Below are 26,762 nucleotides of genomic sequence, written 5' to 3'. Positions count from 1 at the left end.
TGTAAGAAAGAAACTGAAATACTTGCATTGAACTTCATTGCTAACATAAAAATATTGTACTATTGTCGCCAATCATTGTGGTCTCCACGAGGCCACATTGTGTATAAAAACTCACAGTCTATTTTAATGTCGAAGCACAATGGAATTTCAAAACACTGGCAGACTGTATTTGGTTGATTTCCATGGTTCTCGTGTTCACTGAAGTGTTTTTCCTGTGCCTTCCTGTGAGATTTGTTTTATTGTTCCCACAAGTACTACGATAAGCCCCGCCTCCAGAAGTTGGATTGGCTTTTGAGAACTGATGGCAGTCAGCGATTGGATACTTGAGACGTCACTCATAGAATAGACCGCCCTCTTTGTGCGCAGCATCTCACTGCTGATGGCGCTGTAAACAAACACAGACTCACAGAGCCCAGCAAATCACAGATTCGCGTTGTATATGTGGATGAGCGCGAGAGACTATTCACGTCCACAGCTTCATATGCAATCATATAAACAAAAGACACACGAGGACCGCTCGTCGGAGGTGCAATGGCAAGGAAAAGTGCAATTCCCCCTTCATACTATGGTAAGCAGCTTGTGAATCGCGTAAAATCAAGTTTTTGGAGTAAGACCACTGACAAAGGGAACTGACCCAGCGGTGCTGCTGGTGTCAATTCGATTCATTATTAAGTGTTTGGCTGTTTTCTCGCGCAGTAAATATTTAATACATCTCTATGCAAAACGATAGCACCACTGATGTGTTTTCATCCTGATTTGAGTTACTTTGTTTTTGCGAAACTGGATTAAGTGCACACTAGGCGCAGATTCGGATTATGTGTCTTTGTAATTCGGAAAACATTACTTAACATTACATTATTTATATTATTATTTACATTATTACATTATTTAATTGTTACGTCTTAGAAGTTAATTGTAAAGCGTCCAATTTATGTGCACGTATTGAAGTAATCGAAATCATAAATGGTGATTATTGCGCAAGCTGTTTCATACTGAGAGGTTTTTTTGTGTGCTTGCCTTGTGTAAAGTCCTCAGTTAAAGGTTAACGTTACAGTACATGACCAGCCTATGCGGACAGACCTTAGAATAACTGTTTTCTATTTTGGCGTCTTAATAGTTTAAACATAGTTGGTATGTAGATTCTGATTGGTTGACAATGTTTTATCGTTTATCAGCTGATAAAGTTCTCAAAATGATTGCAATGATATTGTTGAAACAATTATTCAATCTTTATTGATATAGTTATAGTTCTTGGTGTGAACAATGTTTTATACAACTCTTCTTCATGACAGCAGACATTTTGCCATCACATGACCACTTGTTGTGCTGCTTTAAATGCTTGAATTATTTATCATAGAATTAGAAATATTCATAAAAAATGTGTTATTATTGATATAGGCTAGTGTCAAGTATACAGTCCAGAACCACTGTACATTACAGATCATTAAAAGCCAGTTAAATGTAAACCAAATGTAAAATCTTTTTTTTAAAAGTAAGTCTGAAACAGAAAGTTGATAACTTTTTCAAACATTGGGAATGCAGTCAGTCTGTAGTCAGTCTACTTCACATTCCTCCGTAGTCATCAGAGACCTTTTACATTGATCTAGAAAGTGGAAACCAGTCTTTCACAATCCCCTATGATCTGGAGCAGACCCCTCTAGCCATTTAACACAACTACTCTCAATATTTTTCAGGGGCAATCTGTCTAATTATAACACAAAATCCTGCCAAAGGGATGCATCTGGTACGCCTACGCACCCACAGCCATTCAGCATAACCATCTAAATAGAGTTGTAATTATTATCATGTCATACACTGCATCTGAATCTCTATTTTTACAGCCTAGATGGCTCACCATGGCAGTGTTGTTGCGAGTGTCAAAGAAAGTTTTCTTTGTCAAATAAATAGTGCAGGGAGCAGCTGTTTCTCTGTCTCGCTCGGGCAGGGTCAAGCTCTTTGGCCTTTGCCTCATGTGTTGTTAAGTTCCCATGAGCCACTTGTCAACCACAACTATTGTCAGCTGGAATTGGGAAATAGTCTGTGGAGAGATACCCAAATCAAAGGGAAAAAAACAGTTGGAAATGAAGTGGAAGCATATGGTTGTTTCGAAGTAGCTTGTGTTTTTTTTTTTTTTTTGTCAGAGCATCAATCTGGCATTTGGTTCCTTTCCAGATTTGAAACAGATTCTGTTATGTTTTTGTTGTTGTTCTTGTCTGGATGCTATCTTGGCAGTGGGAGTACTTTACTGAGATGATTTACAAAGGAAGCTGTCTGTCATTGCAGTTCATTTGAAGTGTAACTGTGAGGTTTCAAATGTCTGGGAGAGTGGTGCTCATCTGAATGGGGGTGAAACTGTTCCTGGCCTATGTTTGGGTCGGCTGTTCTGTCAGATTTAGCATCTCAAATGCAATCCAGAACTGCTGCTGAGAGAGAAGGAATATTAAATTAAGAGATCTAGACTCAATAGAATAAATTAAAGAGACTAGGATCTGTCTACAACACTGTGCCAATACTATATCCCTTTCTCTTAAAGGGATAGTTCATCCAAAAATTCTGTCGTTTACTCACCCTCATGTTGTTCCAAACTAGTATGACTTTTTTCTTCTTGAAATACAGTTATTTATCAAAAATGATGAAAAACAGTAAACAAATATTTTAACTGTAAAAATGCTACTGTAAAGACTGTAGTTAATGGTAACTTTGCTTAACAGTGTCTCCGTTCTATATACAAGCAAAACTGTAATAGATTTAACCTTACATTTCATGTAATGTTAGGCTACAGTAAAAATGTTAAATGTAGTTTGTAGAAATAAAAAAATAACAAGTCATCTTATATATCCACATGACTTGTACATTATTTTCCAAGACTTCTGAAGTGGTACAATAGCTTTGTGTGAGAAATGCACTTAAAATTTAAAGGGGGCATAACACACAGGCAAGCCAAGTTACACAGTACAGCCAAGTTAATCTTGAGTACCTATATTTCATATCTTCGAAGAGTCATTAGTTTTATCAGATTTATGAAAAAAAGATACAGCTTTATGCTTCTTTCTGAGGCATGCCGTGGGTGGAGCTAAAAAGTCACAAGCACGTAAAACGTTTGCGTAGAAATTGTCTGCAAGCCGTGACGTAAATAAAACAAGATCAAAAACTTAAAAAAAAAAATTTGTTTATAAAACATTAGTCACAAAAATGCCGGAAACAAACACAATTGCACAACTCCGTAGCTGCCCCGGAGAAACAAACAGCATCCACTGTTCCCTTAATGCTGCATGGGTTCTTTAGGAAGTTGAGCAAGGTTATCTTTCCCTGACACACAAAAACACACGTCTTTGGTGGCTGTTGATTTTGTTGTCTAAAAACAAAATGACAAATCCTTCTCAAGCGATGCGGATGTAAATTTTACAAAGCCTTCCTCCAGACGTGGAAGGATCTTATTAACAGTTCCCCAACAGGACGATCTTCCCTTAGGAAAAGAAAGCAATTTATACTCCTGCTTCAGAGCTTGCTGCAGGAGGTACATTAAAGATGCCTGGAATGATGTATCTAATAGAGAGGACAGCCAGTGCATTAGGGGACCAGATAGTCTCTCTTTATCTCTTACGAGTTTGACACAGAAGATTCTCTTTCATGTCCATTGCCTGTGGTATAAAGCAGCTCTCAGTGCAACATACTATAGTCCACCATAGAGTTCACAATAGCCGCATTTCCACTGTCGGGCCAGTGCGTGCCAGGGCTTAAAGCGGGCCGGGCGGGGCTCATAGCCTCGGGCCAGTAGCACCGAGGCCAGAGTAGCGCAGGGTTTCCACAGTGGAGCTTGAAGCGCCGCTTCACGTCACTAAAACACGCCCTTTACACGCCTCTCAGAACAACGTCATGCAACCTCATAATTTCACTAACAAAGAGAAGTTATCAGAAAACTAAGAAATAAGTCACTGGAACATGCGCGATCACAAAACGAACATGATAAAAGCGGCCGTTTGTTTGCATGCTTTGTTATTCAAATTCAAAAGCATGGATGTTTTAACTATAGAATAAGTGATACTGATCATAATGATTTTATTTATCAAGACTCAAAATTAATCGCACATAAATACACTTTATATTTTATTTATTTATTTTTAACGCTTATGAAAATAGCCTGCTTATTCAGTAGAGTCTGTTTCTGTTTATTTACAGTGGCCTATACGTCACATTAAGAATGAATTATATCTTTATTTTTATAAAGGATCCCGAACAAAAACATTATTATATTTTTATAATAGGCAACATGAACTAAACTCTCGAGACGAGGCTTGTGATAGATAATATAAGTTAGTAAATACACGATTGTGATAGAGAATAAGAAGCTGACGTCTGATTTCTTCAAGCGGTCATATTTTCCATGTTTAATGTTAATGCCCAGCGTGCATAGTCTTTTACATCGCTTATAAATATTTCTGCCCTGTATGGTGATTATAATCCACATTGGATCAAGTTATTTCAAACACTCGCTGCTGACTGAAAGTGAGTTTTGAGCTCAACTTATTTAAATAAAGCGTTTAATGCTGGCGTTATAGCGGCTATCTTTCTGAAATGATCCACAGCGCAGACTCTCTATTTTTATAAAAGCTCCCAAACAAAAATCATTATTATATTTTGATGGTATAACGTGGAGCTAAACTCACGAAACAAGACGACAGATAAAAAGTTTACTTAATAAATACACAATTGTGATAGAGAATAAGATGCTGACGTCTGATTTCTCCAAGCGGTCATATTTACCATGGTAATGTTAATGTTTATCGTGGATAGTCTTTTACATCGCTTATAAATATTTCTGCCTTGTTTAGTGATTGTAATCCACATCGGATCAAGTTATTTCAAACACTCGCTGCTGACTAAGAGTGAGTTTTGAACTCAACTGATTTTTAAAAGTCTTTAATACCCGTGTTAAAGCTGTTATCTTTCTGAAATGATCCGCGCTGACGCTCTCCAGACACGGAGAAACTCCGCCTTTGTTCGTAACCCCTCCTCTAGCCCCAGCTGGCCCGCTTTGGCCCAAGGATTTCGTCGGGCCGAAAAAACCTGGCCGTTGGCCCCGAGGAAGCCCCGGCGAGGCACGATCAAGCCCCGGAAGTGACAGTGGAAACGCGACTGGCCCTGGCACGCACTAGCACGCCCGGTCCTAGCTCGATAGTGGAAACACGGCTAATGAGCTCTCTACTGTGCGCCTGGGACTTTAACAATGACAGATTCTACTCAAATGCCACACTATGGGATGAATAGCTCATAATGGGCGTCATCTCTTTTTTCCAGTGCCTTTGTAAACGACTTGGAAGTTGTATAGGTTCAGCTAATGGACAGCATCACTGGCCCTGGATGAATAACTTTCACAGAGTGTCTTGTCTGGTTTTGATTCAAGCTGATTTGGAAAGAAAAAACTTTGTGTGTCTTTGATTGTAGGTAAAATGTTGTTGCAGAAATCATTCATGTCAGTCAAATTGAGTCGCACTTTCAGCAGATCTTTTGCTTTACGATTTGACTTTCATTTCAGTTTGTTACACTCTATTGAATGGTTTCAGAACACTTGAAATATAGTGTTAATAAATAGACCACTTGTTTGATACTTTTATAGTGATTTTGTGAAATCATCAAGCTTCCTTTTTGAACCTTGAAAGCTTCTGTTCCCATTATTGTAATTGCATGGAAAGAATGAAAACAGTCTTCAGAATTTTTATTTATTTTTTTTCTATAAAAGATAGAAAGTCACACAGGATTAGAACAACTTGAGAGTAAGAGCAAATGGAATTGTGTAATTTTTTTTTTCTTTCTTTCTTTTTTTTGTCATGTTTTATCTCAGGAACATAAATGAGCCAGGACTGCTTATTGGATACAAAAATAAATAAATAAATATATACATAAAAAGTTGCATAGTGCCTGCAGTGTTGCATAAAATATAATGCAACACGTACATAAACTCATAAATAAACTAATAATAATATCATCATTAATTATATAATAATCATACAGAAAACACAGTAGACTACACAAAAATGTTAGCATTATGAAATTATATTATCATTTTACAGATTTAATATTATAAAGGTGCATATAGATCAACCCCTTGTCTGGTTCTGGATTCCTGCTTTCCAGTTCTGTTTCATCTCGTTACTGTGAACTCATTTTATAACTGATGAATTTTGCAACACAGTCACAGTTACTGAACAGAAATGAAAAAAACATTGAACTAAATTGAGCTGAATAATGACACTATTGTCTGCTTTACATCTGAAATTGAAGTCGCTTGTTGTAATGAATATTACAACATTAACATATTCCTGTTTATTAATGTGAAGCTGCTTTGAAATAATCTGCCATGTATAAAGCATTTTATAAATGTGAGTTGACTTTTGCTTGACAAAAATTGATTTATTTTAGATAATCTTTTTATCAGTTTGTGTATTTTTTGTGATGGCTCTGTTAATTAATTACATTTTTGCCTTGGGAGTGAAATGAGCCAGGACTGCAATTGGTGCCACCTAAAAAAAAACAGCTTGATGCAAATCACTTTTCAGACAGTATCCAGGAGTCATATTCACTCTCACACTGACAATGTCTGTGCTGTCCCCCTGGTGTCCTTGAGAGATATGCAATTTGAACAGACACTGGCAGGGTTTTATATATTGAGATTGTGCCCATGGTGGCCTGAGCAACATAAAGGTGTCTAAATGTGTGACAGATTTTGATATACTTTTTGCGTTTTGCCTTGTTAACAAATGGCCATGTAACTTCCACCTTCTCTTTAGTACTTATAGTGGTGTCAGAAATGCCTCTAATAAACGTAAAGTGTAATTTTTCTGAATCAAGTGACTATTATCACACAATAAGTTAGCACGATAGAAACAGCTAAAGTGTCTATGTTGTCATTAAGGAACAGGTGTCATTTAAATGACCAGTGTGGTGATAAATGAAGACCAGCTCCTTAGACAAAGTAATGAAGCAGCCACATGAATCTCAAGAGTTTAAACTCCAAGCTTCTTATTTGAGCATATTCCAGTTCTAACAGCTTTTTTGGCTTGAGTCAGCAAAACACAAGTCTAAAGGGAGCGAGAGTTTCCTGCCTGTCTCTCACTCTCTTCACTCCGTCTGTCCATCGGTCCCTGACGGTTTACGTGCTTGTCTCGCTGTCTGTCACTCAGTCACTTTAGTATCTCTGTTGACTTCCAAGTACAGCGGCAGCAAGAAAGTCATAAACAATGTATATTATATTTAGTTTAATTTGACAAATTTAATAAAATCACATACAAATGCTGAAATTATACAGGGATATAATTTTGCATATTTGATGACATTTGCTAAAAAAAAAATCACTCATCTGTTTCTTCTAGATTTCTGTTTTCATCTTTACACAAGACAGCTGTCTATTTGGATATTTATGTATCTGTTTGTGTATCGATCGGAAAGCTTTGTTAATTAATTTAAAACTGACAGTGAAAAGAAATGATTTCCAGCCAGTTCTCTTGAGGTCGTGATTGAGATGCAGCATATGTCAGGGACTTGTTTGTGACTTAAAACCATGGGGTGGGAACTCCATGGTCTGGTAGGAAGAGGAAAAAGTAACCACACACATTTTCCATTCGACCAAACCCATGCTGTCTGCACCTGCACGCCTTCCCAGGCTGTTCTTTATGGAGAAACCATGAAAGAGGCTTGCCTGCAGCGCACTGCTCTCAGTGTGTGAACTCTTGTGTGCATAAAAAAAACACCTTAGTGGAAGCAAAGGATGAGAAGAAGAGGTAAAGAGAGGGAAATGAGATTTCCAGAGGCAGCTCAAGGAAGGAATTACTGTACCCTGATATCTGAAGCCAAAAGCTGACACATTTTGGCTTGAGCTTTCTTAAGAATAACAGTCACATTCTGTGCCAATTAATTCTAATGCATTCATATCAGCAATAAATAAGGGGGAAAACAGAATAAATCTCTTTTCAGAGTTAATGTTTTGGGAAATGTGATTACAAAAAGAGGATCTCACAGGATTTTGACTGGAACTCAACAGCACTTGCTGTGGAGAAATATCCTGAATAGCGTGAGGTAGTAAGGGTTTTTTTTTTTTTTTTGTACTGTATTTATACTCAACTCTAAAAGTTCAGTGTCATTTTTTTAATGTTTTTGAAATGAGTTTTTTTATGCTCACCAAGGCTGTCTTTATTTAATCAAAAACTCAATCTTGTGAAATGCAATGTAAAATAACTGTTTGTTCCTGTAAAATGCTGTTTGTTCCTTCAAAATAACAGTATTTAATTGAAATAACACATTTACAATGTTACAAAAAAATTCTTACTATTACTTTTGATCAGTTGAATGCAACCTTGCTAAGAAAAAGTATTAATTTCTTTGTGTGTATGTATAACATACGGTGTATGAATTTCCACTGTGTAAACTGAAAGTGTAAAGACTACATATGTCAATCTTAATCACTAAGAATGCTAAATCAGGCAGGATGTTTGTGATTTGAAGAAGGTGTCAGCATTGAAATGAGTGTCATTGAGGAGTCTGTGCCCGTGGTGATAATTTAGTTTACCTGGGAATGATTGGTAATGTTCACTTGGAACCGAAAGTTGAGGTTATCCGCTTACTACTCTTAAACATACCCGGGTATGTCACATAACCTGCTTTCTGGAATACCCCCCTGCTTGAGCTGTCATTTCATAGAAAGTTTCACTTATTCTCTTGTTAAAATAATCAAACACTTCTCATAACTACTGAGGATGATTACAAGATAGCTCTTTATCTAAAATTAGCTTTATTTATCCCTTCTTAAAAGAATAGTTTCACCCAGAAAAGCCATTCAAGATGTTGATGAGTTTGTTTGGATGGCTATGGGTGAGTACATTTGAGCAAATGTTCATTTTTGAGTGAATTAAGTGACACTTTGTTGTTTTGGAGTTTACAGATATATCAAACGCATGTAGTGGCCACAAAGAGTGTGTTCATGAGCAGCTTTCTGAAATGAATAGTCAGATGGGACCGAGCTGGCAATGCTGATGTTGTTTCTACCATAATACCTCAGGGGCATTTTCCAGATGTCCTGACCTGTTTGTCCACTTTCACATAGCCACAGTGTCTTATTCTTGGATCTCTCTCTCATGCCTGCCTGTATTTTTTATGGCTATTTATCATCATGATACTAGAGACGGAGGAACAGCGTTAACTTCTGCTTTTTGTAGCTCATTCAAAATCTTTTGTGCAGTCCTCCTTTATTCTCTTTAGCCAAGTTCAAGGGGTTCAGAATGTTTTTGCAAATGGTTGTTGTATGAATGTGAAGGAGCTTCTGTGGTTTGGTTACTGTGAAATGTTTATTTAGTGATAAGGAATACAGTGAGTGTGAAGCCCACCCACTTGGGTGGAGAACAGATCTTGGTTATCATAATTACTAGTTTATGTCTTATGACGGATCAGCTGCCTCCCCCCAATTATCATCACCCCACTTCACCAGGCTCCAGACAGGAGTGTCTGTGTGGGTGATGCGGCACACCTGAAGTGAGTGCAGCCTCGTCACCGCCAGTCTCCTCGAGAGACCGGACTCTTCCCTTGTGCGTGTCGGTCCATACGGCACCTACTATCCAGAATGGAATGCCAGGATGCCGGGCCATCAATCCCCTGAGTGCCGCAGACCAGGGAAAGATAGGCCACTGTGATGATTCCGAAGCTGCCGCCCCTCGCTCCCCTGACCTGAGAGGGGAGTGTGTGCTGCCACTGGACTCTGCCCCCCCCTCCCTGGACCCTTCCTTCACGATTCCTCTGCACAATGAGGGCACCAGATCCCCTCTTCATTTTGGACACTTTTCATTGAACATTTTGTTCACATTTTTAACATTTCATGTTTTATTTTCTGTTAAATGAAAGCTAACCCGAGGCCTGACACCACACCCACTGTGTCTGTCGACTCCTCCTCCCACCAGAGTCTATAAGGAAAATGAACAGAAATATTTTTGAACTAGTCAATTTGGTGGTTTTTAGAAAGAAAAACTAGTTGTTCTGTCAGGACAGTGAGTCTGTCCATTTAAATGTAAGGATTTTATCTATTAATTGTGTTTGCAAAACATCAGAATGTGAATTCCACTGAGATGAGAAGTGATGGTATGTTTGGCGATTTACAAACCGCACTTTCTGAGTCTGCTTTGAGCAGGTGGCCGCCGTGCTGTTGTCTCATTTTGTCTGGTGTGTAAGTGGATGCTACCAGTCTGAGCCGCGAGACACCAGTTCTGTTTCCTCTGTGAGTGAGCAAGAGAGAGAAAGAGGATAAGGAATGAGTGAAGGAGGAGTAGAGAGTGGATAGTGAGTGAGAGAGAGAGGCAGATGGAAGCGACACAAACACCCACCAGCCTGATATCTCTTCCACCTCCTCTCGCAAACACAGCTCTGTGTGTAATGATTAACTGATTGGAGAACAGCAAGAAGAAACCGCCTCAGCCCTCATAGGAAGTGACACGCACAGCAACATTATATAAACACATAGTGTCTTCGTTATTAATTGATATGGATTAATAACGAACAGTGAACATGACCAGACCAAAAGGAGGATACTACAAATCAGAACTGGGTAGGAACTTACTGTAAATACTTTGGCGAGGAGAAATATCACTTATCTAAAATATCACTGTGATATTTATGTCAAAATCATTCAATGTGTTTAGAACTGGGGCAGGTACATTGCTTTATGGCTCAGTTGCACTCCTTAGGCATTGTTTGGGCAGTTTGGACCTATTTGAGCGAATGCTTTGTTTACATGAACATGGTGGTGACATTGTTGTCCATTGTTTTATATTGAGCTTGTTCTGAAATCAGTTAGGTTTTTTTGCTCTTTGACCTGGTCATAGCAGTTTATGAGGATCTGCTCCCAGCATAGCTCCTTACAAGAATATATTAAAATTATTTTGCGGGATTTGTCTTGAATTTTTGCAATATGCATTTTTCCACTTTTAAATGTGATTTTGACACTTTGTTCTTGCATTACAGGGGAGCCACACAAATTTGACCCCACATTCAGAGGACCAGTTCGCCATAGGTAGAGTAAATCTTGCTTCATTTTGATGCTTTTTGGATTTGATTTGAAGCCACGTATGTCACATGATGTACACATTTTCATATATTTTTATTATTATTGGTATTTTGTTTGATTGTTTTACTTCCGTGTGTGTGTGAGTATATAAAAAACAAAATTATATATATATATATATATATATATATATATATATATATATATATGTACGTACATACACATACTTGTGTGTTTAACTAGATGTATAATAAATAATTGATTTTAAATACATTTATATTGGAATTTATTTAAATACATATGAATATTATTAAATAAATTATAAAATGTATAATTCTGTTAATTATTGTAAATTATAAGAATAATTTGTATGAACATTTACATTACATTTATACATTTGTTTTCCAATGGGCAAAGAAATAGAAATATAAAAATAAGAACAGCTAACATTTTTATACATGACAAATGCATGCATATCTAAAAGGGAACTTCCTTTTGTTTTAAATTAAGCCAGTTCTTACAAAAATAGACTAAGCTTACAACCGAACATCACATCTAACCCTAAAATGCAACTTTTTTTTTTTACAGTTAATTTCTACTGTGTGTGTATGTGTGTGTATGTCTGTGTGTGTGTGTGTGTGTGTGTGTGTACTTCTGACAATATTTAGTGGTAATAATGCCTCCCAAATACAGCTAGGTCAGAAACAAACACACATGCACACTTTCAAAAGCATTGTCTTTTGATTCGTCCCAATTTGAATGTGTCTGTTATTGATAAAAACATTGACTTAATTCATGGACCTGTCGCTCCGCTGGCCTTTTTCTCACTCTGATCCGGAGCTGCTGGTGGATGAGTGGTTAGTTCAGCAGTGTTAGCGGACAGCACGGCTTTCACGGGAGCAGGGAAATCAATAACTGTTGCTCACATTTATAGGGTTGCTTTGCCTCTTTAACAGTCAATCGGATTCAGCAAATTGTGAGGTAGCCTAATTCTGCTATTGCTGGCCAACAAGCCCTGGGTTTCAATGTATTTTTGTTGCTCTTAATATAAAGTGGCAATTACAGTGTGCAACCCAGTGTGTTTCTAATGGGGGTTTTCTCTGCTTAGTTATAAGGCCCAGCTTCTGCTGATTAGGGTTGACTGATGTAAAAGGCTTAAGCTCTGTTGGGTTAGCACAGCATGCAGTACTTTAATGTTTTCTGTGATGAGGTGTGGTACAATCTGTGTCAAAGCTGACCTAGTTTTTTATCTTAGTGGCTCAGTAATTATATGATAAAATGTAAATGGGGGGGTTGTATTCATAGTTGGCCACTCCATTTGTTCAGTTAACACTATATCTCCTAAAATATCACCCAAGCTGTATTGCATTAAATGTCACTGACTCCCAGAATCACATCAAATCCACACCTTTGTGTGAAAGTGGCCCAAATCAACCACCCACTCCCCGTCTGCGTTGAGCCGAATTTAAATATAGCTCAGGGAACGCTGTCACAGATGACACTGTGAGTTTGTAGCTCTTGAGTTTGTAGTTTACACATCAGACACGTCACTCATTTCTACTGTCATCCACATTAGCTGTCCACTCAAAGCTGCTGTATGCTGCGAGTTTGTCAGATTTGGATTAGTGCAGACAGAACTACACAAAACTGAGGTTTACTGCCCTACTGAAAACAACTGTATGGCTATGTCCAAATTAGCATTGCGTATACTCTGCACTGCAGGTGTGTGTTTGAATGTGTAGTATGAGGAGTGTCAGACCTCCTTGCAGCATATTGTTACCATCTAGCTAACTCATTAGTTTAAAGTTCACTCTTGCATAACTTTCGAGTTCTTTTTGAAAACTACTTTCGTATATTTGTCCTTGCATTCAGGTACTTTTTAATAGAGTGTATTATCTGGGAATTTCTAGCTTTGTTATGTTTAGTGTATTAAAATTTAGGATGCACTACCAGTATTATTTATATACTATTATAGCATTTATTAATGTTTTGAATTAGATTTTATTGTTGTATTTTCATTTTATATAGTTTCATTATAAATTAATTTTTTGTTTCAATAAATTTGATCGTTTGTCTTTTTATTCTTCTTCTTATTTCAGTTTTTATCATTTTTTACTTGAACTCTTTTATTTCAGGTAGTTGTCAAGGCAATGTTTCTCATTTTCATTTGTGTATTACAGGTTTTAATGGTTAAATTACCATTAAAACCTGTTAATTTAGTTAACAAAAACCACCCTGTGCACTACTTGATTACTTGCACATCAGTTAATCTTTTGTGTTGCCCCTGCTGTGACCTCAGCCTCCTTCTCTCTGTCTGCAAAGCTGCTATTTAGTTGTTTTCAACTAGTAGGTTGACACTCAAAAATGGGTCACAAGTCAGTTCTGATGGGGTTACAGTCAGCAGGGCAAAAACAATCACAAATACATTATATGTTCTCTGTGTATAGATGCATGTGTTGTTTTAACACACTAGTGAATAATGTTATTTTGTTTATAGACTGAGAGATTACAATGGTTATAAAATATGTATTACAACATTTGATTAAGAATGTATCATTAGTTTACTTATTCATATACTTAACTGAAATGCTATTATGAATCTGAATAAAGTGTTATTTATTCATTCCGGTACTCCCATTCTGTTTTCTCCCATTCCCACTGCAGGGGCTGCACAGATGTGCTCTGCTGTGTGATCTTTGTCATCATCATCCTCGGTTACATCGTTCTGGGAACAGTGGGTGAGTTGCACTCATTAATGTGTGCCTCAGCAGAGAGGGTTGCATAATGCGGCTCATGAATCCAGTGCTGTTAAGCCAAATAGCAGCAGTAGGGGAGCGTCAGTCATTATGTTCAGTTACACTTTTCTCACTGTATTCGGCTGTTTTTATAAGGACAGTCATTTAATTCATTCTCAAAAAAAGCAGGAGTACTCAACACAAACCCATTCATTCACTGTGACATTTGATCGGTTGCATCATTTGTGGTTAAAACTGTCACAGGCTCTTCTCTTGTGCTATTTCTGGGAGACTCGCAGCTTGCCAACTGTTGGATCTGTCTTTGCTCGAAATGTGCTGCCTTATATATATATATATATATATATATATATATATATATGACAATCATAGGTAGCACAATATGGCGCCCAAAAGTTTTGTGATGCAAAATCTAATTTTAAAACAAAATTGAGTTTTTTTTTTAAAAATTATTTCTGGAAGATAATATTATACCTAAGATCGGAGAAATGGCTGCTGAAAATTCAGCTTTGCCATCACAGAAATAAATTGTACAGCTTAAAACGTTCCATTTTACTTTACAGTAAATGGTAATTATATAAACTGTACATATTGGGTCTGTGAAGTGTAACATTCGCTGTTTCTTCCACAGTGCTTTTTCTTAGTCAAGCTGATCTCACTCCACTCTGCTCTTATCGCTTTAATCCCAACTAAGCTAAATTAATACGACTGGCTTTTCTGTTGCCCTCTGAAGTGCACAGATAGCTCATGTGACCGATTTAGGCTTGAGGTGACATTCCGTGACCCCTGAAGCTCAAATTCACTTTTCCATGCAGACTTAAGTGGCGAAAATCACCGGGAAGAATCCTTCTCCACAGAGTTGTAGTGGGTTCCATTCACTGTGGACTCAAATCACTAATATTCACTTACACAAAGAGCCTCTAATGCTCAGAAATAAATAAAGAGGTTTCACTTTATTTTTTGTTAGTTTTTTCATGCATCTGTTTGTGTTTGTCCTCTTTGCTTCTGTCTGGGTGTAGTTTTAGTATTGCCATAAATACTGAGGTTGCTGGTGCAAAATAAAAATAAAAAATTCTATTTGAAATGCATGACGCTTGAATTGCAACTGTGGTAAACTTATTTGAGATAGATGATTCAGATGGAATGGTTTGTTATGTTTTTTAAGCTTGGATGCATGGAGATCCCCGGAAAGTTGTCTACCCGACAGATAGCCATGGGCAGTTCTGTGGACAGCAGGGTACTCCTAATGCGTGAGTATGTGCTCGAGAGTAATTGAGGTGTTACTGCTGTTATACTTTAATAATTGTATAAGATATTTAAAAGATGGGTTGAAAAGCCTTCTTTCTCCTCCACAGAAAAAAAGCCATATTATTTTACTTCAATATTCTGCAATGTGCCAATCCTACAGTCCTCATCAACCTTCAGTGCCCTACAACTCAGGTAATACAGACACTATTTGCAAACCATCTGTCATTTTGTCTAAGCTGCATCGCTTTGTATTAAGCACTGGCTTGTTTCCCAACTGATGCTTCTCTTTCTCTCTTGTTCACCCCAGCTGTGTGTATCCAAGTGCCCAGACAGATTTGCCACTTACATCGACATGCAACTCCACTACAGACGCAATAAAAGCTACTGGGAATACTACAAGCAATTCTGCAAGCCGGACTTCAAAAATCCTGATAAGGTACAGTGTGGAGACTGAAGACTATCAGCAAGAACCAAAACGGTTTAAATTCAGTGATCATATGCACACTGCATTCTTGAAACCGATGTGAAATTGTACTTTTAAGTCATAAATGAATGTCTTATTTGCAAGCAAATCTTTTTAAGATGGTTGTTTTCAATGCATTATCAAACTGACTCATAAATAAGTATAAATTATTTATAAATAGGTTTGAATTGATTTAATAATTAATTAGATAGGAATTCATATATTAATAATTAATTGAATAATCCGTATCCAGCTATCATAAACTACTTAAAAATCCATATCAATTAATTAGTTAAAAAGAGCGTTGGAACCCTGTTGAAAGTTTTATATCAAGAGGATTATTCTAGCTGTTATGTGCAACTACATCAGCAGTTTTAATGACGATGGTTCATCTTAGCAGGCTGATACATCACACATGTATGCTCCAATAGGCACTTACATTTCTTCAATACGTAAATGTTCTAATGCAAACCATCAATGGTCTATGGATTTTCAGTCATTTTTACACATGCACATTTGGAAGCACACAAAATGACTGTGTTTGAGCCAGGCCTGACATGCTGGAGAATCTTTTTTTCTTCTTCTTTCTCATTTGGCAGGCATTTTCTCAGGTCCTTCGGGATGAAGATTGTCCCTCAATGATTGTGCCAAGCAGACCATGTAAGTTTTTTCTTTTTTTAGAGAATCATTTTGTGAGGACTTGGTAGTCAAATGGATGCTTTCTTTGCTTGTATTGTTCGTTACAATTGCATGTATTGGTGCCACATTTCAGTTCAAAAAATTTCAGAAATCTATACCATTTCAGAAGAATCTCTAAACTTGTTCCCGAACAAAGAAACCAATCATATATGGGTATAAGTGGGCTAAATGAATACACAGTAGAACTATTTGTCATTAAAATTAAAATACGAATGAAAGATTACATGAATGTATGTTAACATGAAATGAAACCTGTATAACAAGAGATCGGGATTCTCAGTTCAGGCCACTGTGTCTTTTTGAAGCCAGAATATCTGTTTTGATGTTAACATTGTGAATAATGAAAGAGAGAAAATGTCTCTTCCAAGGCTGAGAAGGTCACTACATCCTTTCCATATCTGCAGAGGAGGCACAGAATGATACGAAACCCTTGGATAGCTGCTGCTTATCGCCTCAGAAATTCAGGCTTTGGAAATAAACGAGACAAACCATGTCCTCAGCAGCTTATAAATACTTAAAAAAAACATCTTTATTCTTTACTATTCCATCAGTTCTCCAGAGGTGCTTTCCTGATTTCATCACTAGAAATGGGACATTAACCGTTGCCAACCAAACAAGCTTCAAAGATGGACACGGTGAAATCAGAAGTGTCGTGGATCTGAGAGATGCAGCAAAGTAAGTTCACTTTTTAGTAGGGCTTAGCACTAAGCACCCATACAACACTACAGCTTAAAAAAAAGTGTTCTATCAGCCAGTTTAGTATGTTATATTGATGCTGCACTGTCTGTTTGGCTTCAAAATTGCTTTCATTCAGTGTAACATGAATAGGGAGACTAGTTAGGGAAGATAAAACAGCCATGGAGTTTGACACATTAATTTAGATACGGCAGTGTTTCATAAATATCAACTTTAATTTCACACGCTGTGCACAAATATTATTATATAATGGCCTTAATTATATAATTTACTACATAATTATACAGCATATAATATTTAATCCGTGTTAGTTTCACTCGTATCACTCTGCAGTCTCTTCTTCTTCCATAATTTGATCTTAAATTAATATTTCATGTCTAATTAAATATTTATTTGGTTAAGTAGGGGTGTTTTAAGTGGGATAATATACAGTCAGTTGGTTACTCGTGGAATATAAACTCCTTTTGCTTTACATCAGGGTCCTGATCACCTTGTCAGTGCTTATTTTGCAGCAAATAACTAGCTGACTAAACATTATCCCATCTATACGGGTCTAAAAATATATTTCGCTCTGCATAAAATCACTCAGCTCTTCCTAATTAGATGATTAATAAATAATGAATGCTCTTCTGCCGGAGCTCTCGGTTTCCGTTTTAGTTGTATGAGTCAGATTTGAAGGGGGTGTACACTACCATTCAAAAGTTAGGGCTTGGTTAGATTTTATTTTATGTTTTCAAAAGGATTCTTTGATGAATAGAAAGTTCAAAGGAACAGAATTTATTTGAAACTATTTATATATATATATATATAATCAATTTCATGTATCCTTGCTGAATAAAACTATGAATTTCCTTTCCAAAAAAAAGCCCGACCTTTGACTTTTGAATGGAAATGTCTTGCATCTTGATATTAAAATATGTTCATTTGACCTAATAAATACAGCAGGTAAACAAAAAATACAGTTATTTCCAACATTTCTTCTTAAATATACTGTCTTCCCATCCAGGCAAGAGAGGACTGTTTTATCTGGGTATGACATTTGGTCTTTCAAAAGGTCAGCGAGAATCTGGTCTTTTAAGCAAATAAGTCAAACTATGCATGTTTGCGCGAGTTTGCTGCTGCAAATAAAAGCACTGATCTAGACGCATTGGGTATTTTCTTATTTTGGCAGGCTAAAATGAGTTAAAATGAGTTTGGCTTTTTCCATATAGTTGTTATTGAATGCATGAATGTGTCCTGTGTGAACAGGACCCAACCAATTGTACTGTTGGAGTTTCACTCACAAAACAGGCACTTTTATGCTGTAATCTCAAGACGCTTTTTGCAACTGTTTACCTGATTGCAGAAAGCCAAGGTTTTTGTTTCAAGTGTGTCTTTTGTGACATTTTCAATGCTTCTTTTTTTGTAGCAAAGTTACAGCTATGCAGCAAGGAACAAAAAGGTCTCCATTTCTTGTCAGCTTTGAAATTTGACCTTGTCCTTCGCTCATCTACAAACTAACCTCCCTCACCACACATTCTGCACCTGCATTCTGTAGAACAGAAAAAAACACATCTTTGGATATTTTTTCCCACTTTTCAGAACTGAGGTCATTGACAAAATCCTTCTGCCTTTCAGATGTCTCTCTGCTGAAAGAAGAGCTTTTTAAGAATTTAATGCCAAACATAAGTGAGGAAGATGTGATGTAATGTCATCGTAAGGTCTTTTTTTTTTGTAGCAATATTCATCTGTTTTACTTTTTTCTCTTTACTACAATTATACAAAAGTATAGCTAGTATATAATTTTGTATAATTAAAAAAGTTGCTTCACTGTAGTTACTAATTAGTAAATTGAGTATCTTATATCCTGACAATTTTGAGTTTCAAAAGAGCTTCCTCAACACTGTTGTTATCCTTTTCAAAACTACCTCACATCCATACAGATCACAGAAAATCACACAACTATATAACATATTCATGTACCTAGCTTAAAGTAATAAAATAAATTGTTAAATACACCATCATTGAAATGCTTTTGTAGGTGTTTCTTTTTTTTTTTTAAAGAAAGTATCTGATGCTCACTAAGGCTGCATTTAATTGATCAAAAATACAGTAAAAACAGTCAAATGTATTTATTCCTGTGATTGTAAATCAGAATTTTCAGTACCCCAGTCTTCAGTGTCACATGATCCTTCAGAAATCATTCTAAAGATCTAAAGATCTGCTCAAGAAACATTTCTGATTATTAGTATTGAAAACAGTTTTGCCGCTTAATTAATTTGTTTTTTTATTTATTTTTTTAAAGTGTAAAAGAACAGCATTTATTTGAAATAGTAACATTTTGTAACATAAATGTCTTTACTGTCATATCTGATCAATTTAATGCATCCTTGCTGAATAAAAATTTTATCAAAGGGTAGTGTATATACAATCACTTCTCTTACCTCAGATTTAAAAATTCACAATCTAATAATTTTTAGTTTGACCTGATTAAAGCGAGACAGTGTGGGATAGAAATAAATTCTGGAGCCGTTTTTCCAAAACATTTCTCCTGGACTAAATATTTTTTTTAAACATTATGAAAATTACATGAAAAAATGATCTTTTAGATAGAACGACATTACACTAACTGCACTTCTGTCCCTCACAGCATCATTTTCAGTTTTCCAGATTTAATAACTTGAAGTTCTTTAACCCTTCACATTCACTCTGATTGGAAAACATGGCTTTTCCATGAATGGAAGACCATAGAGCAAATCTGATGTTTTCTAACACTTGTGTTAAACATCTGGTAACACCTGTGTGAAACATCGACTTGACCTCTGTAGATCCCCTAATAACCATCTGTAGTGTGCTACTTCGATGAATGAAGAATAGACTCACTGTATGTGGCACGTTTATTAGAGAAAGAGATAAACCTCCCCATAAATTGCTCTGTACAGTCAGTAAAGTTGATCAGCGGTATAATTTTTTGACTCTTTTACAGTGGCATCACCAGTCTTTTGGATGCAAAGGAAGTGGGCATTAAGATCTTTGAGGATTACGCCAGCTCATGGTTTTGGATCCTAATGTATGTATAACATAATTATTGACCTTGAAGAAATGCAGCATATTGATATGGTGTGGCTGATCTGTTGTTTATGGTTGTTTTCAGTGGTCTGGTGATTAGTATGCTGGTCAGTCTGATCTTCATTTTGCTGCTGAGGTTCACCGCAGGCGTTCTCTTCTGGATGGTCATCTTCGGGGTCATCGCAGCTGTGGGCTATGGTTGGTAATGACATCTCTGTTCACAGCGACTCGTTTCAGTGCATGTCTCTTTAAATGATAATGAGCTCTGCTCACCCCACCCCTCTCTCCTGTGGAAGAGTGAAGGCGATTTGCAAATAATCACAACTACTTACTACTAGGTGCAGCTGGATCACAAAGAGTGGGTACTGATCCATCCTTAAGCTGTCTTTTTTTTTTTTAGCAAAACCTGCTTTTAATTGTCAGAAAGCAGCAGAATCTGGTTCTCTCTTGAACTCTCAGGCTGTATATATTCACTTAAATAAAACCCTGACCTCATAAATGGCTTTAACACTTAATGATGTGTCTGCTAAGTGAGTTTGTGAATGTCCCTGCACTATGGGTTCATCCTCTGTGTCCTGACTGTCACTTACAGGAATATGGCATTGTTACTGGGAGTACAGTTCACTCCAGGGGAAGCCAGACTCTGACATCACCATCTCAGACATTGGATTCCAGACTGACTTCCGGGTTTATTTGCAGCTGAGACAGACCTGGTTTATATTCAGTGAGATTTCTTTGGTTATTCCAGAACATGAGTGTTTGTAGTGACGTTTAAATCAAACAATACTCCTCAAACCAAGTAATGCACCTGCACTGTCAAACTGATGAAGGATATGAAAAGCTTGGTTTGATGGAAGTGACTGACAGCTTGATATTTTACCGCAGTGATCTCCTTGGCTGTCATTGAAGCTATCGTCATCTTAGTGCTGATATTCCTGCGGAACAGAGTTCGTATTGCCATCGCTCTGCTAAAGGAGGGCAGCAAGTAAGTTTCTTTTTCTCAGTTTTTCTTCTGTGTAATGATAGTGCTTGAAAATAATAGAAAAACGCCTGGACCAAAGCTGTTAAGTGGTATTCTAAATGTGATCTCTCTCTCTCTTCCTTACAGGGCGATTGGCTGCATCATGACAACACTTTTCTATCCCATCATCACCTTCCTGCTTCTGGCTCTCTGTATTGCATACTGGGCTGTTACAGCTGTGTATCCAAATTTCAATTTAATTTGAATGCTGAATGAAGTTGAATTCTTTTAAATTTATGGAAGTTTGTTTCTGCCACAGGTAGGTAATTGTGACTTTTTATCTCACAATTCAGATTTTGAATAGCATGCAATTCCGACTTTATATCTCAAATACTTTTTTTTTCTTGCAGTTCTGTGATTTACGAGATACAAACTCAGAATTGTGAGATCTTTAAACAGAATTTTGAGCAATTCTGAGGAGAAAAGTTGTGAGATAAAAATAGCAATTTTCATTCTGAGGTAGAAAAAAAAACTGAATTGAGAGATGTAAACTCTGACTTGTGAAAATGTAAAAAGTCTGAATGACTTAAGTCACAATTAATAATTAATCATTTTTTTCATTCTGTGGTTAGAAACAAGCTTCCACATAAGAGGAGCAGTCTTTATTTTAACAGTTACATTTGGTAGCACAGAAATTACACACTTTAGCTTTACTTCACTAGCTTGTATTGTATTTTCCTTAACCACAACTTCTTTCAGGTTCCTGGCATCATCTGGTGATGCAGTATATAAAGTAATGTCAACGCTACCCAACTGCAAGTATACCAACCTCACCTGTGACCCCGAGGTAAGAACTTACCCTACTCTAAACTGTGATCATCCGAGATACAGGAACCTGTTTACACAGTGTACAGGTTTTCATTGTACTACATTTGAATATTAAGTCCATTCTGAGTTTAGTAATTGTGTCATGTTGGTGTCTCTTTGATGTGTTTCAGACCTTCAGTCAGTCCAATGTCACTACACTGTGTCCGGGCTCCCAGTGCACCTTTGCTTTTTACGGCGGGGAGAGTTTGTACCACCGTTATATCTTTGTTCTTCAGCTCTGCAATTTGCTGGTCTTCCTCTGGCTGGTGAATTTCACCATCGCTCTGGGTCAGTGCACCCTCGCCGGGGCTTTTGCCTCGTATTACTGGGCCTTGAGGAAGCCGGCAGACATCCCAGCTTACCCGCTGGGTTCATCATTTGGCAGGGCTTTAAGGTATGTTGCCATTTCTGATCTTAGGAGCTTGTAGATGATTGATTACATCTGTGAGTGGAATTAAATGTTCACTGTAATCACTTTACAATGTTATGTTTCATGTGTAGGTATCACACAGGCTCTCTTGCGTTTGGAGCTTTGATTCTGTCCATTGTACAGTTTATCCGGATTATTCTTGAGTATCTCGACCACAAACTGAAAGGTATAAATCACATTTGCCTTTTACAAAGTTTCCTTATCAGTGATGGTCACAGTGACCCAAACTTTTGAATGGTAGTGTAGAAAACGCTTTTCCATCGGTCTTTGTCGCAGGTGCTCATAATGCATGTACCCGCTTCCTGCTGTGCTGCCTAAAATGCTGTTTCTGGTGCCTAGAGCACTTCATCAGGTTTATGAACAGGAATGCTTACATTATGGTGAGTCACTCCACTTTTTCAAGGTATAAGCATTTCATAACTTTATATTATGAACATAACCGTTATATAACAACATGCATTTTCAATGTGGATGCTAAATTGTTTCATTGGTTTAAATATGAAAACCAAAGTGGGACTTGAGTTGTCAAGACAGGGACTGACAGAAAAGAGGAGTGCATTGAGATTTATTATTCGTTTTGATTCTCGTCCTCAGATTTCAATATATGGGAAGAATTTCTGTGCCTCAGCGCGAGACGCTTTCTTCCTGTTAATGAGGAACGTTATGAGGTAAGAGTCTGCACAGCTGCCACATTTATAATGTCATTGTCAAGGTGTGAACTGCAAAGACTCTCTCTCTCACACACACACACTTGTTCAAGAATTTGTTCCAGTTATTGTGACTTTTTTTTTATCGTGCGTTTTATTAGGTTTATCACCGTCAAATTTCATCAGATGTTTCCTCCATGCCATAAAAGAAACATTTTGTTGTCTCGATGTTTTTCTTTTGTGTTCTACTTCGGAAGCAGAACCACACCTTTGACAGGCACAACTCATATTTGGACAAATAATAAAAACGTCTAGTTTATGTAACAGCTCCAAGACGGAATATGACTATATATAGCATCTATTTAGTATTCTGTGTGTATTTTTCTCTCTTTAGAGTTGCTGTTCTGGACAAGGTGACTGACTTCCTGCTGTTCTTAGGGAAACTGCTGATCTCAGGGAGTGTGGGTGAGTCGACCGTTTCATCTGTGACATACAGACAGGGCAACATTAAGACTAATAGAGTCTGGGGTGCTTTAACCACACACACAAGACATCACATAGACCTGCCTACATGCACACAATTTCTAAACACAAAAATGATGTCACATTGTTCGCCATCCTGGCTCTTTTTGTTTGCTGATGTTGTGAATATGTCTCTGCAGGTGTCCTTGCCTTCTTTTTCTTCACTCGCCAAATACCAGTAATCCAGGAAGAGGTGCCATCCTTAAATTATTATTGGGTCCCTCTACTGGTGAGTGCAAGCATTACAGCTTCCTCATGTTCTAGAAATTATGCTTGTTTGTTTATCGATTTTTGTATGTTGGAAAGCTTATTTATTCTAATTTAATTTCTCTTTTAATCTCTTTTCCATTCACAGACTGTGATATTTGGATCCTATATGATTGCACATGGGTTCTTTAACGTCTATGCCATGTGTGTAGATACATTGTTCCTCTGCTTCTGTAAGTACTCCTTCTTAAATCTGCATTATTCACATATGTGTGTTTGGTAATAAATACTGAACATGATGATGTTTTCTACTGAAACAGCTGATTTTGTTCTTGGTGAATACTGTAAACACCCACTGGTCTTTACCTTTCCTCTACTTTTCTGCACATGACTTTGATCACTTCTGTTCTCTAATTAAAACACTGATGTGATCTTTATATATTTATTCTTTTCGCCTCTTCTCGACTGCTGACTAACTCTGCTTTCTTATTTCTTTGTTCCCTTTTTCCTGGCAACACTCTGTCTTTCCTCCTTCTCTTCCATTCTTGCGTCATCCGGTTTGACGGGACACCCTTCAGGTGAAGATCTTGAAAGGAACGATGGCAGTCCTTCCAAACCCTATTACATGCCTCCAGGCCTACACAGGATACTTGACAAAACTGGTCATGCAGGAAAAAAGTGTGCTGTGTCCTGAAGCCGTCACCTCAGTGGGATGTGAAGAACAGCACTAGTACTGTAGCTCGCTGCATCCCTCCGGCAGCACAGCAAGGCCTTCTGGGAATCAGATAGCATTTATTGAAGCAATCTTCTCTCTGCTCTGTCTGCTAATACTGACTGACTCCTGCTCTATTTCTTTCCCCTATGCTTTTTTCCTTTTTCTTTTTGCTGATAATTCTGTTTATCCTTGCCTTTACCATTTTTTGTCTTCTGGAGTAAAGTCATTGAATTAAGGTCTGATAATACTCTGGTAACCACTGATGAAAGCAAGTTATTTTCGATATTTACTCTCTTTATCTTGCAGTATCCTCCTCCTCTTTCTATACAAGCCTTTGTTTTCATGTCATTTTTGGTTTATGGGTTCATGAAGTACATTGATGTGCACGTGGAAGGATTGACTGATTTCTTAGTCCACATGATTTTAATATTAACTTTGTCATAGTCTAATGGCAAATGCTATTGTAATGGGGGAATCTTAATAGATACAGTGTGTATTCTCTTATAATCATGTTTTGATAGAATCTATGAATTTCAGGTGTTCGTATGGCAGTTATTTAGTAGCTGTGCCTGGTTTAAAAGGAAGAGTGCTGCTCTCATTTGTTTAGTTTTTTGGCAATCAATCTGAAAGTTTTTCAAGATCAGTTTCTAAAAGGAACATAAAAGCCATTTTTGTAATTTTGTAGACCGGTTTGATGCTGCGTCTACTCTGTGAAGTTCAGTAAAAGTTGTCTTTTAATGGGGGAAAGTTTTGTAAAAATAAGTGTTTTTTTTTTCCACTAGAATAAAGTTTAACAAACTATTATGAATGGTTTGATTCTTTCCAGATTTTTTTTTTTTAAATGCTAACAAATTTAATCAATATTGTTTGTCACATTCTCAGCTTAAAATTATACATATACCATTCAAAATGTAACATTATTTTGTAAAAAAAAAATTATGAAATATTACAATTTAAAATATTTGTTTTCTATTTTAATAGATTTTAAAATGTATTCTTGTGATGACAAAGCTGAATTTTCACACAATCCTTCAGAATTCATGATTTGGTGCTAAAAAAAAAAAACTTTATTATTAATGTAAAAAAAAAAAGTGTGTGTAAACAAATGTATTTTGTTTTATGTGTAACTAATTGTGCTGCCTATCTTGGCCAGGACCCTTTTGTAAATGAGATTTTAAAATCTCAAGAGTTCTTAATTTCTTGGTTAAATAAAGGTAAATAAAAATTGTGCTCCTGTTCCCAGTGCTTGATCTGGAGAAGAATGACGGCTCAGTGTCCCGTCCGTATTACATGGCCAGCAGCCTGCGTGACATCCTAAACAAGAGGAACCGCAAGAGACCAGATGAGAAAAAGAAAGGCAGAAAACAGAAGAAGTAACAACCAAACAAACGACACTGACATGTTAAAAACAGATTCTTGTTATTCTGTTTCCTGATCATTAACATCGGTGAGACTTCCAAAATGACTGATTTAAGCAAAACTGATCTGCAGCTTTCTGTTTATTATGCAGGTAAATATAATTGACAGTAAGCAACTAAATTAATTGAGGTTATTTCCTCTTTATGGATGTGTGGAAATGTCTTACTTTTGTATGGCTTTTTATAGATTTTAGTCTTTTTTTTTTTTTTTTTACTGATTCTTGTCTTTTATATGACCATTGCATTCTGTTAGCACCCATTTGGGGTGAAACTGCCACTTCTCTCATATTGAGAACATGACCGGTAACATTTATTCGTTTTTCACTAAATGAATTTGTCTCAACTTTTCTAAGTTGCTGTTTGTAATTGCACTTCAGCTTGACAGCTCTTTTAACTTCAACTGCATGTTGATATGAACCATTTTCTGTTGTGCAGAGCTTATAACTCTATTTATTCTTTCATTACTGCTCTTATTCATCCATCCAACTGCATTTCTCATCAGGCCAGTTGCTCTCTAGCACTCCTTCAGAGTTTGATTTCTTTGTGTCCATTCACACTTCATTTTTGCCAAGGATGGACTTGAATTTATCTTAATAACACCTTGATATGAATATGTGTACAGAGTAGTGGTAGTTATTTTATCTGAACTAATTTCTATTCGTATTTTGATGGTTATGTCATTGGCATCAATTTGAAGTATTTGTTTGTTGTTGTAATTATTTTTATAAATATGTGCCTTTATTATTTACTTTTTCTTTTATTACGTATTAAGAGTGTATTTCCATTTTTGTGTTGTTTTATGTTAAGAACACTTGAATGTGAACCTTGATACAGTGAGTGCATGTGCTGGATTGTTATTCAGTATTCATAATTCATCTAAATTGTATTTTGAGTTTACCGGTCTAAACATCGCCATGTAACAGTGTGGTAAACATTTGTATTATTTTTGTAAACATATATTGTGCTATTTTGCAAAGCTTAATAACACTATGATGTAATCTAAGTGCATGCAAGGATAAATTCGGAAATAAAATATTTCTTATTGAT

General features: G+C 36.8%; 1 protein-coding gene across 4 annotated transcripts; it reads left to right on the top strand.

The window, feature by feature from the left end:
* Positions 1–321: 321 nt before the first annotated feature.
* On the top strand, positions 322–26,758 carry LOC128018812 (choline transporter-like protein 5-B). Of its 4 annotated transcripts, none has more exons than XM_052604588.1 (22): positions 322–568; positions 11,002–11,050; positions 13,706–13,779; positions 14,960–15,044; positions 15,150–15,234; positions 15,350–15,478; positions 16,105–16,165; positions 16,756–16,879; positions 19,866–19,949; positions 20,034–20,146; positions 20,541–20,672; positions 20,834–20,933; positions 21,057–21,149; positions 21,669–21,756; positions 21,908–22,170; positions 22,278–22,372; positions 22,483–22,586; positions 22,801–22,874; positions 23,248–23,318; positions 23,516–23,604; positions 23,731–23,815; positions 25,541–26,758. In XM_052604588.1, the coding sequence occupies exons 1-22, from the start codon at positions 532–534 to the stop codon at positions 25,672–25,674; spliced, it is 2,169 nt and encodes a 722-aa protein (XP_052460548.1). In that variant the 5' UTR covers positions 322–531; the 3' UTR covers positions 25,675–26,758. The 4 variants fall into 4 exon arrangements, with proteins under 4 accessions (XP_052460548.1, XP_052460550.1, XP_052460549.1 ...); XM_052604590.1 differs by lacking the exon at positions 25,541–26,758 and adding an exon at positions 24,161–25,099 and having other exon boundaries at positions 388–568; XM_052604589.1 differs by lacking the exons at positions 322–568; positions 25,541–26,758 and adding exons at positions 10,432–10,585; positions 24,161–25,099.
* The last annotated feature ends 4 nt before the right edge of the window (positions 26,759–26,762 follow it).

This window comes from Carassius gibelio, chromosome A8 (assembly GCF_023724105.1).
Source record: "Carassius gibelio isolate Cgi1373 ecotype wild population from Czech Republic chromosome A8, carGib1.2-hapl.c, whole genome shotgun sequence".
Taxonomy (NCBI): Eukaryota; Metazoa; Chordata; class Actinopteri; order Cypriniformes; family Cyprinidae; genus Carassius; species Carassius gibelio.
Note: the sequence above shows the minus strand (reverse complement) of the source record. Positions and strands in the feature narration are given on the sequence as shown.

What these genes read in the sequence shown, in the direction of transcription:
- LOC128018812 (XM_052604587.1), top strand. Translation starts at nt 10,546, where the DNA reads ATGACCAGACCAAAAGGAGGATACTACAAATCAGAACTGG. An exon ending in GATCTGAGAGATGCAGCAAA is followed by an intron (nt 16,880 to 19,865) that starts GTAAGTTCACTT and finishes ACTCTTTTACAG; the next exon opens with TGGCATCACCAGTCTTTTGG. An exon ending in TACATTGTTCCTCTGCTTCT is followed by an intron (nt 23,816 to 25,540) that starts GTAAGTACTCCT and finishes TCCTGTTCCCAG; the next exon opens with TGCTTGATCTGGAGAAGAAT.